A 13,196-nucleotide genomic window follows, 5' to 3' on the forward strand; every position below is an offset into this window, starting at 1 on the left:
ACGGCTCTGCCCACTGCCACCGTGGTGGTGGGTGGAGTCCAGTAAGTCTGAACAGCGGTGTGGGTGTCTGGATACCCCAACCACAGCCACATGCGGAGCCAGGCTTCCTGCTGGGTGTTGTGGGAGAGACTTCCACCATCACTGGTCTCCTGTTGGTGCTTCATCCCTTAGACCCTCACTGTGTCCCTGTTACTGGCTCTGCAGGGTGGAGCACTAGGGATCATAGCTCCCCATTCACCTCTGCTAGGCAGCAGGAGGGAGGGTCCTGGGCTTGTGTGTTCTGGTCAACTGGCACTGGGTTTTGCCCAATGGCCACCCATTGGCAAGCTCTGAGGTTTGGGGTATATAGAATTACTCCCTAGGGACATCATGGATAAGCCACTGTATGTGTAGGTGAGAAATGAATCCAGAGGGACACCCAATGACAGGGCTATTGTACTTGCAGGTAAGCGAGGGGACTGAAACCTCGTGGTTTGGAGGGGAGAGATCTGAAGATCTTTATGGGTCAGACTGATGCACCAGCCCACATGGGAGTCTTGATATGGGCTTGTTAGCTTGGAACATGGCTGACCACCAAACACCAGTGCATAAGCAAACTATGGCTGGGGGCCTGTCTGGCAGGGTTGTAGATCCCAATACCTGACAGTAAATGTCAGTTCAGTGGGTGGGTGTCATTAGACTGGGCCATGACATGCAAGAGAACCACATCTGGGGTTGGACTCTGGGGAATATGTGGGTCCAATCCTATGGAACTACAAGTCCCACTGGTTAGAGCATTGGGGTGTTGAGGGGCTGAGCTAGGCATGACCATGGAACTCACTGATGCTCACCGGTACTGGGGCTGGGAACAAGCAGGGCAGGTCCAGGCTGCAGCACCCTCATGAGTACCCTAAAACAGGGTGTCGGGTGGGTCGGGCCAGGCTGCACCAACTCATACAAAGGCCAGGACAGATGGGGCAGGCCATGCTGGGCAAGGGCCAAGCACCCACTGGCATGTTCTGAGTCTGGTAGTGGCATGAGTGGGGAAACCTGGGAAACTCTCTTAGTGGGTCATAGCTCCCATTGATGAGCATGTGGTCCAGGTTTGGGTGTTGGGCAGGCTGGGCAGGGTAGCTCCATCTGTCAGCAAGTATGTGAGTTGATTTTGGAAGGAGGTGGATTGGGCGAGGCCAAGCAAACCATAGCCCACTGGCAAGTACAGAAACCAGGATGGAGTGCAAGTAATGCCGGGCTAGCCTGCCATACCTACTGGTTTGCATGAGCTAGGGATGATAGCAGATTGAGCAGGGCTAGGTTGTAGCACCTTCCAGCAAGAGTTCGGACAGTTTTTACCTGCTGGCAAACCCGAGTGCCAGAATGGTGTATAGTTCATGCCAGGTTGGGCCACAGTACCAGCCAGTTCACATCAGGGCTGAGACTGGGGGCTGGTTGAGCTGGCCAGGCTGTAGTCCTTACTAGAGTGAGCTGGAACTGGGGGCAGGTCAGGCCGGGCTGGACTCACTACGGCCTCTGGCAAAAGCCAAGGTGAGGCAGGTCATGCCAGACTGGGCTGCAGTCAATTGCTGCCCAGTCAATTGTCAACCAGCAGACGTGAGACCCAGGGGAAAGTGGAATAACGTGGTAGGGGGCTGGATGGAGCTCCCCTGCTGGGCCACTATTCCCAATGGTGAGCATGAGGCCTGGGATTGGGAGCAGACCAGGCCGGGCAGGGTTTCAACACCTGTTGGACTGCACGTAAACTGGATCAGAGACAAACCAGGCTCGGCAGACTGTACCTACTGGCACATACATAAGCCAGAGAGGGTGAGGGTTGGCTGGGCTTTGCCATATCATCAGCTAGCAGATGCTAGCATGGGGAAAAACTTGTGTCAAGCTAAATTATAGTACCACCCAGAGAGTGCAAGATCCAGGAGTGGGAGTGAGTCAATTGTCAATTAGGTAAATAATGGGTACCTTCCTCTTGGGTTGCCACTCCTACTGGTGAGAGTGAGAACCAGGACTGGGGCAGGCATGGCTAAACAGAGAGTGGCACCCGCCAGCACATATGTGGGCTGAATAGGGAAACTGGTTGGGTTAAACTAGGCTTCAATGCCAATTGACACGTATAAGAACGGAATGGGATGTGGGACAGACAAGACCAGTATGCTGTACATAATGTCAAGAACGGGAACCAGGGCAGGGGTCAGGTCTGGTGGGGGTTATTGTGTGTCTCTCCAACTAGGACACAACTCCCACTGGTTTTTTGTGTGGGTCAAGTGTGCATGGGCAGGATCAGGCTGGACTGAAACACCCATTAGTTTGTACAGACGACAGGGCTGAAGATAAATGAGCCAGCAATTGCAACTAACAGTGTGAACATAAGCTGATATGGATGACAGACTGTGTTGGATCCTGTATTGGCAAGCATGCACAAGAATCAGGTCTGGGATCACCTCAGATGAAGTTTCTTTGGGAATCCTCCCAAATGAACCACTGGACAAAGAATTCCAACCATGGAGAAAACTGCAGGTTCCATGGTCTGACCATGGAATGCATGTGTCAGAGTTGGGCCTCCTCAGTGGCTTAGACAGAGCAGTGAATAGCATATCCAGATGCCTATGGAGGATGTGGCAGTACACTGGGGCTTGCAGAGGATACCTGGTACCATAATAGAGGATGAAGGACAAAATAAACTGATCAACTGCCCCAGCCAAGTGCTGACAACGAATACTTGGGCAAATGGAGACTCTAAGGTGGACTATGTTAACCAATGGAGTCTGAGCACATTTATTTCATCACGACTGGAGTGGCAAGATCGACAGCAATATAGAACTGTTGAACTATCAAAACCACTTGAGCAGGACCCTGGGTGCATGCCTCAGTGGTTGAGGGGGATGGTGGGGAGGCTGGGTGTGGCTTTTCCCTTTATCTCTCCCCTCCCCCCAGATATAGGAAAGAAAAAAAAGAATGTGAAAACAGTGGTCTCACCCACTTTCCTCTAACCCTTGACTCTTTGCATCCTAATCAAATATGCAAAAATTATCAAAAATAAAATTTATACAATTAAAAAAATGATGTAAATACTTTCACTCTGGTTTCAAATTAACAAGCCCCAAATCCCTGATTATCTTAGCCCATTCTCAGAGAACAAATTCCAAGATTTTCAAGTAGAAGAGTGACACATAGAAAGAGGTCAGACTGGGGAAGGTTTGTTAGTGTGGCAGAGTGAAAATGGCAGAGGCTAGAGCTGGGGAGTCCTGTTGGTTTCTATTAAAATAATGCAATTGTGAGTCTACTAAGTCAGTTGGTCACAACATGCGTTACAAAGAAGAGGGGACAGAGGAGAGATAAACTTGAATTGAGGACAACAGTTGAATGGAAAGGCAGGAATACCAGGTGATTCAGGCACTTAGTCAGGGGACAGATGAGATTTTGATTCTATGAATACATCAATACGTCAATTTTTACTTCCAAAGGCAACAGTGAGGAGCGCTGTGGTTTTAGCAGCTTCTGAGACCAGACAGGCCCCTGGACAGTTAGTCAGCAGCTCTGCTGGCCTGAAAGGCCCCTGGATTCCTTCATACCCGATTCCAAAAAAGTGGAAAGGGAACAAGGGCCCGAGAGAATTATGCACGTCTACCCAAGCCCACAACATGGTGCCTAAAGACTTAGACTATAACTAGGAGAACTCAGAAACAGCACGTTAAGAACTGTCAATCAAAACAGAAACCGCTTTCTGATGGCTGGCATAACTCCCCAGCTACATAAAGCTTCTTGCCATCAAAATCATAGTTGGCCCAACCTTAACTAGCAGCTGAAGGAGAAGATAGATCTGCAGATTTACCAAGGTAGGGATTTCTTTCCCTTACTTCAATCTCTCCATAAAGTTGATCAAGCATGCCACGTGCATGCTTTTAGGTATTTAGCACAAGCAAGAGGCTATGAGACTAATGGTGAAATCAACCTTGGCACTTCGTAATCAAAACCCACAGCCATTTCACAGTTGCCCAGAACCCCAGAAGATGACTCAGTCAAGCGTAAAAGGAGGTTCACTGAAAGAAACAGGGAAAGAGACTCTCCAAATACAAGAGATCAGAGGCCTGGAAAGATGGCCGGCTGAAATCACCAGGTTCTGGCTGGGTTCACTGGCCAATGACCATTAGCCCAGCTCTCAACAGGACGTAGGGAGGCGGTGGGGCTGTCTGTCAGTGTCAAGTTGCAGCTTCTCCAGGACAGATCCCTTACCTTCAGACAGGGACAGATCATCAGCTGGAGACACTAGGTCTGCCTGAGAAGTGAGGGCTCCACTCACATGAGTTGTAATTTGATTCGTCAAGATAACCTGTGAACAGACAGGGGACAAGGGAAGGGGGAGGGAGAAGAAAGAGAGAGACCAAATTAATGATGAGGGCTATCAAAAGGCAGACTGGGGTTTAGGGCAAGACTGATAAGGACACAGGTAGGAAAAGCCCAGCTCTGACTTTCACCAATTTTTATCTTTGAGCAAAACCTTTTGGCATTCAAAACCCACAATACTGAGGAGATACGCTGATTTCTCCCATCCCTACTCTCACCCTCCGCCCCCAGATTTTTAACTGCTAATCAATTTTTTTCTAAATTCTCAGTACATTAGGAGTGAAAGATACCATCGCATGAACTAAAAAATAAGATTAAAATTAAAAAATAGAAGGCTAACCAGAATGAAGATGCACATGTGCAGACTTTATCAAACTTCAATTTTGAAAATTACATCTATAACTTAAGATACTGGTGGTGCCCAATAAATGTGATGATTTAAAACTTGGATGCCTGTGGCTTGTTTCCCAGTTAACTCCCAGTTAAAAGCTTAATTGGGAATTTTGAAACAGGAATAATATTTGCCTCTTACAAGGACATCTGTTGAATGGTTTAATTTTAAAATTTCTCATTTTTAAATGTATTTAGAGTCAGAGAGAGAGAGAGAGAGCAAGAAAAGAGAGAGCGGGTCTCCACTCATTGATCTATTTGCCAAGCATCCACAATGGTAAAGCTGGGCCAGCCCTACCAGCAGCTCGATTTGATTCTCCCATTTAGGTGACAAGAACCCAATCACTTGAGTCATCACTTGTTGCCTGTCAGAATCTACATCCACAGGAAGCTAGAAACAGGACCCGGGCAGGGCCCCTAACCCAGGCACTCCAGTGTCTCAACCATCAGGCCAAACACCCACTCTAAATCATCTGTATTCTAATAAAAGCAGTCCAAAGTGTCACTGTGTATGTAAAGCACAAGTTAGCATAACTCTACTCACACAGAATAAAGATTTTAGCATTTAAAATTCCTGGAGAGAACACAAAAACTACCTAATTCACACGGTTCAATGCCATACAATATTTTTACTTTTGACACTATTAAGGAACTATTTCTTTCTTTCAAAACCCTCATTCCCGATTAACTGCAACCACTTCTGACGATCTGGCTGCTCCAGGCATGGGTAGAAATTGTGAGTACGTGTCCCTTCCGGAAGACATGTCCCTTTTGGAAAGGGCACCGACTGAAACGTACAGCTCAATGCCTGGAATAGGCAGGCAGCTGACTCTCTCATTTGTCCCAAGCAGCAGCTCTGGGCTTCCTTGCCACCTTGATTTCAACAAAAGGGGACATCATCTTCATTCTTCATTAGCCAGCCTGTCAGCCACACTTCTGTCACTGTGTCTTGAATGCACAAGTGACACATTATAAATCCTATGCTTGTGGCAGCTTAATTGAGGACCAAGAGGACGGCAGGGTCAACCAAAGAAACCAAGTCCTCTGTGAGCAGACAGTCTTCTCGGGTCTTTGTGTGTCGACCAGGTATACAGAGTCTCCAGTTACTTGTCAGTGCTGATCAAGTTTGCAGGAGTCCACTCCTGGGTGTGCATCTGAGCTCTCACATTCTTTTGTATTGCTACTTCTCATAAGGGCTGGTGAGACTCACATGAGATATATCCTCAGTTAAAATGACTGGAGATAGTCGAATAGCCTGCCCCTTTGTAAACTAACTATTCACACTGAAGAATATCAGTCAGGATTTGTGTTCATGTCTCTCTATATAACATAGGAGATGAGCTTTGCATTCCTATAAGACTCAGTTCCAATTCTGAAACTGTATACCTTGAGAAAACTCCTCAACCTTTGAGTTTCATTTGTTTGTGGGTAAAATAATATTTACTTTGTAGAATTACTGTAAGAGTGAGATGAGATACTTAGCTGTGTCTGGCATATTGTAAACATTCAATAAATGGAAGCCATTGTTGCTATTATTGTTAGACTTGCCTTTAGATTAGTGATGTAAAGTTAACAAATCCATATATATCACATATTTGGTTTTTTATTGACATTATCATATTCTGTATCATGATATACTTTGGCATACCTGGTCACATCTTCCAATTCCTGTCTTTTCTAAGTTTGTTTAATTTGTATAAAAACTTCAGGAAGACAGCAGTTATTTAAAGCAAGGTCAACAAGAGACTGACATTGCTCTAAAAAAGACAGATGGTCTTCAAAAGTTCATTGAAAATGCACACTGTGAAAAGACTATGCATGGATTTCAAAATTGTTGTACACAAAATAAATTTATATTTTAACACGATTTCCCAGGAATGTTTTGAAGTCCCCTTTTACCATGTGTTTTAGCTACTGGAGAACAAAACAGCAGTCTATTGTAGGAAAAAATAGCATGAAACTTCTCAGAGATCTAATGAGAGTTCATAATTCTAAGTGTATGGAATTCTTAAAAATGATGACTTGCTGAAAATTACCAGAAATCCAATGAAATGAGTACAGAAAATACAATGAAAACAGGAACTCAGAGTGAGGTGCCATGTCTCTTTTGGGGACACTGGGAAGATGAGGATGCCATATGACTTCTCTAGAAACTTACAAGTTAAATGATAAGATATTGACTAAAATATTTAAACCACATGTTCTCAATTTTATTTTGACTACACTGGTGCTGAGATGGAAACTTGTACTGAGATGATAGCTTTCTTGCACAGAACTAATGAAATGATACCAGGCAAGATCTAAAAACCAAACTACAGATTTAAGTACTTCAAAAGCTACCCATCCTCACTTCCACTTCCGATGGAAGAGTAGACGAAGAAGAAAACATTTTCACTCTTCAGTGGCAAGCAGACATGCTCTCCTCTGTGGCTTTGCTGAGCGTCCTCCCCCCTGTTAACTCTGAATCAGAAGGCCAAGAGGCTGTAGGAACACAGCCACCACACTGAGGGGCTTGCTAATCACATCCTCTTATGGAACTGTTGTAGTTTTCTAAACCATGCTCGCCAGGATGACAGATCAGAAACATCTCCCGAAGCACTGGTTACAAATAATCACAGCTTGGGCAGCAGCCTATAAGCGAGTTTCCCTTTAGGGTTCTCTATGGACCTGAACATTGGGCTCCCAAAATAAAGTAAAAAATACCACGGCAAGTTCCCAACAGAGTCTGAAGAGTTCTGACCTGTACTCCAGAGGGGCTTTCCTGTTCCCTTGCCTCATTTGAAAAGTGGGGCTGCTTGGTACTAAATTTGCAAAAGTACATCTTGCATAGTGCTTAGGAATCAGTCAGAGTTCAGATCCTGGGCTTCCTAGCTATGTCACTCCCTGGCTGTGTGACACTGGACAAATTCCTTTTCTTAGTAAAATATTTAACTCACAAAATGAGAGGGAATAAGTTGGGCAATGCATTTAAAGTCCACAGTACAGTACTCAGCCTATGGTAAATGATACCCCTTTCCTTGTCAGTAGTTTATACTCTCCTGATTTGTATCTTGCTTGTCCAGACAGAAAACCCATGCCTGATTCCCTTTTGTCCTACATACAGTCTGCTGCTCAGAACAGATGAATTTTTGCTTTTTATATGTTCAAAAGCAATACAGTTTAATGCTTGCCATTTCCCTAAATCTATGGCTAATCAAAAACATACGTAGCTTCTACCACCACTACCATCAACTGTCAGTGCAAAGGTCAGATGGGACTCATTATATCTGAAAGTCATGATTACATCAGGAGAGAGAGTCCAGGTTGAAGTATGCTATTGAGGAAGAATACTATGCACCTACACGAGAAAAAAAAAGTCTTATAAGTTGTATCAAGTAACTACGCTCTTAAAGATATCACATACTCTTAAATTTTCCTTGAACTGCTTTCTTGGCTATAGGATACTTCAGAGGTACAACTGTGCATGAAATGGCCCCCTCATACAATGTCACATAGACCTTGAGCCCTGTTTTTAATGCATGTCCCAGGGTTTCAAGTTTTTCCTTGCACCAATGAGCTTCTCTAAGCATATCCCCTTCAAGGTCCATGACTTACACACAACCTAAGAGAACCATTAAGACTTAAGAAAAGAAGGAAATCTGGGGTACAGGTCCACAAACTACCCGAAAGGTCCAACTTCCACAGAGTACAGGCCTTATAAGCTATAGAAAAGAAATGGAGAGATGGGGACCAGACAAAACTGGGAAGAAAAGGTCAAGTGGGTGGTTGGGAAATCAGCGTGATTTTGGTTAGAAGGTAGAGGGTCCTGGCATGGAAGATGAACCAATACACAAACAAAAATATGTGACTCATTTCCACCAAGTATTCACAAGCTGAGGGCAGCAAATATCTTGAGATAAGAAAGTAGCAGCAGAAAAAGCTAGTCATCAGCAGTCACGGGACTGGGAACACTGAGCTTGACTCGTGGCTGGTCTATGTGTCCAGTGGCGTTCCCCTGCTCTCTGCAGACGCATCTGTGCCTCCGCTAGGGAGGACTAGGGTATGTCAAGGCCACACCCTCAGCCTACTCACTCTTGGCCCAGACTACATTCTGTGTTAGGGGCCACTGCTCTGTCTAGTCGGATCCACCTTCCATTAAAGGATTAGAAATATCTTTGCAAGAGTAACCTACTAAAAGTACTGGAACGCAGAGGACAGAAGGGAAAACATGGGACAGCCCTGTAGAAATCAGAGTGGGGGAACTGCCAGGCTGAAGGCACAGCCTTTGATGCACGAAGGTGTCATGAAAGGTGACACAGAGAAGAGGGAAGTTGTGGTTTGCGGAGGTTAGCATAGGTAGAATGTGTTAGCTGATCTTGTTGGTTCAGTAAAGGAAACATTCACAATTAGCAAAAACAGTAACTCAGTATTTATAAGGAAGATTTATTTCAAGACCACAAATATGATCAATGTCATCATTTAACCTTTTGTTGGGGGCAGCGGGGCAGGTGAGAAGTGGGCTTGGTAATATCCTTACCTTCTACTGAGAGTACTGGAGTCACCTTCCCGAGATAAACAGTGTGGATGAGAAAAGAGTAGGAGAGGGGCCCTCGCCTCACACCCACTCCCAGGTAACTTCTCCAGGCCTTCATCTCATGCTTTAGAGAATTTGATCAAAGGCTTCTAAAATAGTTATTAATACACTAAAAGATTGTCACAGTGCTAAACTGTAACAGGGCCAATCTTGTGCCAAGCGTCCTGATTCTTATGCTAATAATTAAGCATAAGCCTAATAGATAAACAACTTCAGCTTCAAAGAAAGTCAAGTAAAGCGAGGCAATCCTATATGAACTCTGTCAACCTTTCTGGTAAGTTGCAGTGCACCCTGATACACATGGCTCATCCTTTCTGAAAACCAGAGGAAGCTTAGAAATGAAAATTTTTCATGAAACTCCTTTTAGCTGGACTTTTAGAGGAATCACTGACCTACCTCAGGTATCCCAAAGGTATATTTCTTTTGAAAAATTAAAAACACATAAAGTATTATTTTTATTTCGTTGAAAGGCAAAGAGACAGAAAGAGATCAATCTTCCATCCCTTGGGTCACTCCCCTAAATTCCCACAACAGCACGGACTAGGTCAGACTGAAGCCAGGAGTCAGGAACTTAGTAAAGGCCTCCCAAGTTGCTGGCTGGGACCCAAGTACCCGAGCCATTACCACTGCCTCCCAGGGTGTGCATTAGCAGGAAGTTAAAACTGGAAGCAGAGCCAGGACTCAAACCCAAACACTGCAAGATGGGACGTGCATATTTAAGTGACATTTTAACCACTGTGCCCCTCTCAGGAGTGTTTTTAGGCCCTTAGAAAGAACGCCCATTTCCTCTTCCTGCCCACTCTCTGGCAGAAACCTGCCACAATCGAACAGAGTCTGAGAAGTTTCAAAATCACTTAAACTGGGCCAGCAGGGTTAGACACAGTGATCGCCCTGGTCCTTCCAGCTCCCCAGGGAGCAGGCCACCACTGGGTCACCTGTTAGAGAAAGACCAGCAAGTAGAGAACATAGGTGCTGACTCCACAGCCAGCTGCAGGCTGCTAAACCTAGTGCTTCCAGAGGAAAAGACTGCTTTTCAGTGGTCCTGAAAGCAGGTAGCATGGTGGCCTAGCCTTTCCAACCATAGCGAGGCCTTGGATAAGTCAGAAATTCCAAGTTTCATTGTGGCTCTGTCAAGGGTTGCTGAATGAACGTTGCCTAAGGAGACAGAGGCTGGAACTTTCCTGTGAGAAACTGTTCGGGTTCATTGAGCCCTTTCATCACCACGGCTTTGAGAGAAAGGCCTGGAGTGGTTTTCCCCAAGGTCTCCCCTTGCTTCCCAACCATGACGGTGTCTGCCTCAGCCCGTCTGTCTGCTGTGGTAAGAGCCACAGGCGAGAGAGAGAGAGAGAGAGAGAGAGAGAGAGAGAGAGAGAGAGAGAGAGAGAGAGACCAGAGCAAGGAAGGGAGGCAGGGAAGTAGAAGGAAGAGTATAAGAACAGGAGGATTGTGCCTCAAAGCAGACCTGTAGGGTGCCTGGGGGCTCCCCGTCTTACTCCCCACCCATGGACTCCAGCTTTGGAAAACAAAAAATTGTCCCACCTTTGCTGGGAAGAAAAGTCATACCAAGTTACCAAGGATCCTAGAAGGTTTTTCTTTTCCTTTTTTTTTTTTTTCCTTGAAGATCAGGAAAACAAATCTAGTTTTACTATTCACTGGCTTCATTTTGCCAAGCTCTGGAAAATTAGAAATCATTCCATGATGAAAATTTAAAAAAAAAATTTAGCTTCAGTCCAGAGAATATCAATTGTCAGTCACAGACTAGAGAAACTGATAAGGTTTCACCCTTCCAGCCTGCCGTTTCCATTTCAAAGGTCTGCATGCTAACTGTTTGCTGGGAAAGATCTGGAAGACTAGGGGGTACGGGGGTGGAGGGGGGGCAGGATTTTTCTCTGGAAATATTTGTGGTAAAAGGACCAAGTTGCAATTGGGCTTGAGGAAAATAAAGGTGTGGGAGCTGGGTCGCTCGCCTTTTGTGTCTGGCTCCACCATTAATCTGCTGTGCAATTTTCAGGAATGTTTCCAACCCCTCTGTATCTAAAAGTGTTTGATACACACACACACACACACACACACACACACACACAAATTATGAAGAGAATGACTGTTGATGTAACAGACAGCTAAAAAAAAAAGTTCTATAGGTTTCAACTCAATGTCGATCATAGTGCTGTACTCAAAAACCACCCATGCCATTGTTTCTCACCACGTTCTCAGGAAATGTGCCCTACCCAGAAGCCATGGGCAGTGGCTGAGCAAGAGAGCAAGAATGAGAGAAGAAAGGGAGAGAAATGGAAATAAAGCTTCAGTTTTTACAAAATTCTCATCTCTTCTTATCCACCCAGGGGGAGAAAATCTCTTCCATGGGTTTCACTGTGCAATCCACAGGCAGAGCAAGGCAGCATAGCAGGGCAATCTCCAAAGAAGAGAGTAGCTTGAGTGAAGCTGTGAAAATGGTGGAAGAAAAAAAAAACTTCCTTAGCTCTGCACAATTACACACTCGCTCACAAGAGGGCTTTGTGGCAAGTAGCTACCATTTTTCATGCCTCTTTCAGTCATTACCTCCACCCCTGAGTGCAGAGGAAATGCACAGAGGTAGATTGTGTCTACCGGTCGGCCAAATAAATGCATAGGAGGGACTGTGTGGCACCCCAGGGTGGTCCACTTTTCTACTTCTGGGGAGGAAGGGGCGGCACCTAGAAAGGGGCGTGGGGAAACCAGGGGCAGGCAGCTAGCTCATAGTCCACACAGTGTGGGCAGCTTCTCAGACCAATGGGCTGAGGTTAGTACACGCTGATTCAGGATCTCAGATCTCAGGACTGATGGCTGCCAGGAGGTAACAGGTGGCAGGCTGATGTGCTGTTCCCATCTCCCTCCCTGGCCATGTCTGTGATTAGGAAATCCCATACACAACCAGTGAACTGCGGCAAGGTAGTGATAGTGGCTTCCAAGGGTGTCTTTATTGACTGTGTGCAGTTAGCAAGCCTTCTGGCCAGCTGGGGCATGGAACAGTACAAGGTCAGTTGTCAGATGATTCTGAGGCTCACACATGTTCCTAGCAGCCTCTGGCAATACTCCACATTGTTCTGTGGCCAAAGCAGCTTTTGAGTGCAGTCTGTTTGACTGCCTTCACCTGTTCACTCAGCGCTGCCCACTGCGTCCCACAGAAAGGTGGGGAGGTGAATTTCCAACAGTCCCCTGAGTTTCTGCTGCCCTTTGTGGGTGTTTTTGTTACATGAGGGTGCTTTCTATTCACGTGTGCCAGGAGCTCTGGGGATTCCCCTCCCTTTGATTTGCAAGGAGGATTAGAAAGACACAGGTTTGCATCAGTCCAACATAGACGGCTGGAATTCACTGAGTTCCCCTCCTGGGTCTCATCTGAGACCAAGAAAACAGCTCTGTTGAGTCACTTGCTCCCTGGGGGGTCTGAAAAATACAGCTCCTGGAGCAGTTCAATGTGATCAGCACCAGGTTGGGTACCCCCCAGCCCATGACACCACCAGTGGCTGCCAGTGGAGCGGGGCTGTAAGGCACAGGGGAGGCTTGGAGAAACCTCCTATGGAGACTGAGCCAACCGACCTGCCTGCCTCTCTGTATCTTCATGCCACCGGCACAAGTAGCATCCAAACCACAAAGGGCTCTCCAAACGCCACAACTACAGCATAGGGACGACCAGTTCTATCTCTGCAGTGAGTTTGTGTCATAAGATGAAAGCAAAGGTCACTTTGTATTCAAAAGGAAATCAAAAGGTCAGCCTCAAAACACACTTCTTCCATCTCATCAGCTATGCTCCTGCACAAAAATTCATGTGCTGTCCCCAAGGAAGTACTATATTGTGCGAGATGTTATTTTTCTTTGAGAGAGAGAAAGAAAGAGAGAGAGAGAGAGAGAGAGAGAGAGA

At 45.9% G+C, this 13,196-nt stretch overlaps 1 protein-coding gene across 2 annotated transcripts in view; it reads right to left on the minus strand.

Annotated features, from left to right (window-relative positions):
• RAD51B (RAD51 paralog B) overlaps nt 1-13,196 on the minus strand; it is a 514,942-nt gene that overhangs the window by 149,903 nt on the left and 351,843 nt on the right. For both annotated transcript variants that reach the window (XM_040975403.1, XM_040975404.1), the window contains exon 8: nt 4,225-4,321. In XM_040975403.1, the coding sequence (XP_040831337.1) occupies nt 4,225-4,321 (97 nt within the window). The remainder of the gene's footprint in view (nt 1-4,224; nt 4,322-13,196) is intronic.

Source organism: Ochotona curzoniae, unplaced genomic scaffold (genome assembly GCF_017591425.1).
Source record: "Ochotona curzoniae isolate NIBS_2020 unplaced genomic scaffold, NIBS_Ocur_1.0 contig_2688, whole genome shotgun sequence".
Lineage (NCBI taxonomy): Eukaryota > Metazoa > Chordata > Mammalia > Lagomorpha > Ochotonidae > Ochotona > Ochotona curzoniae.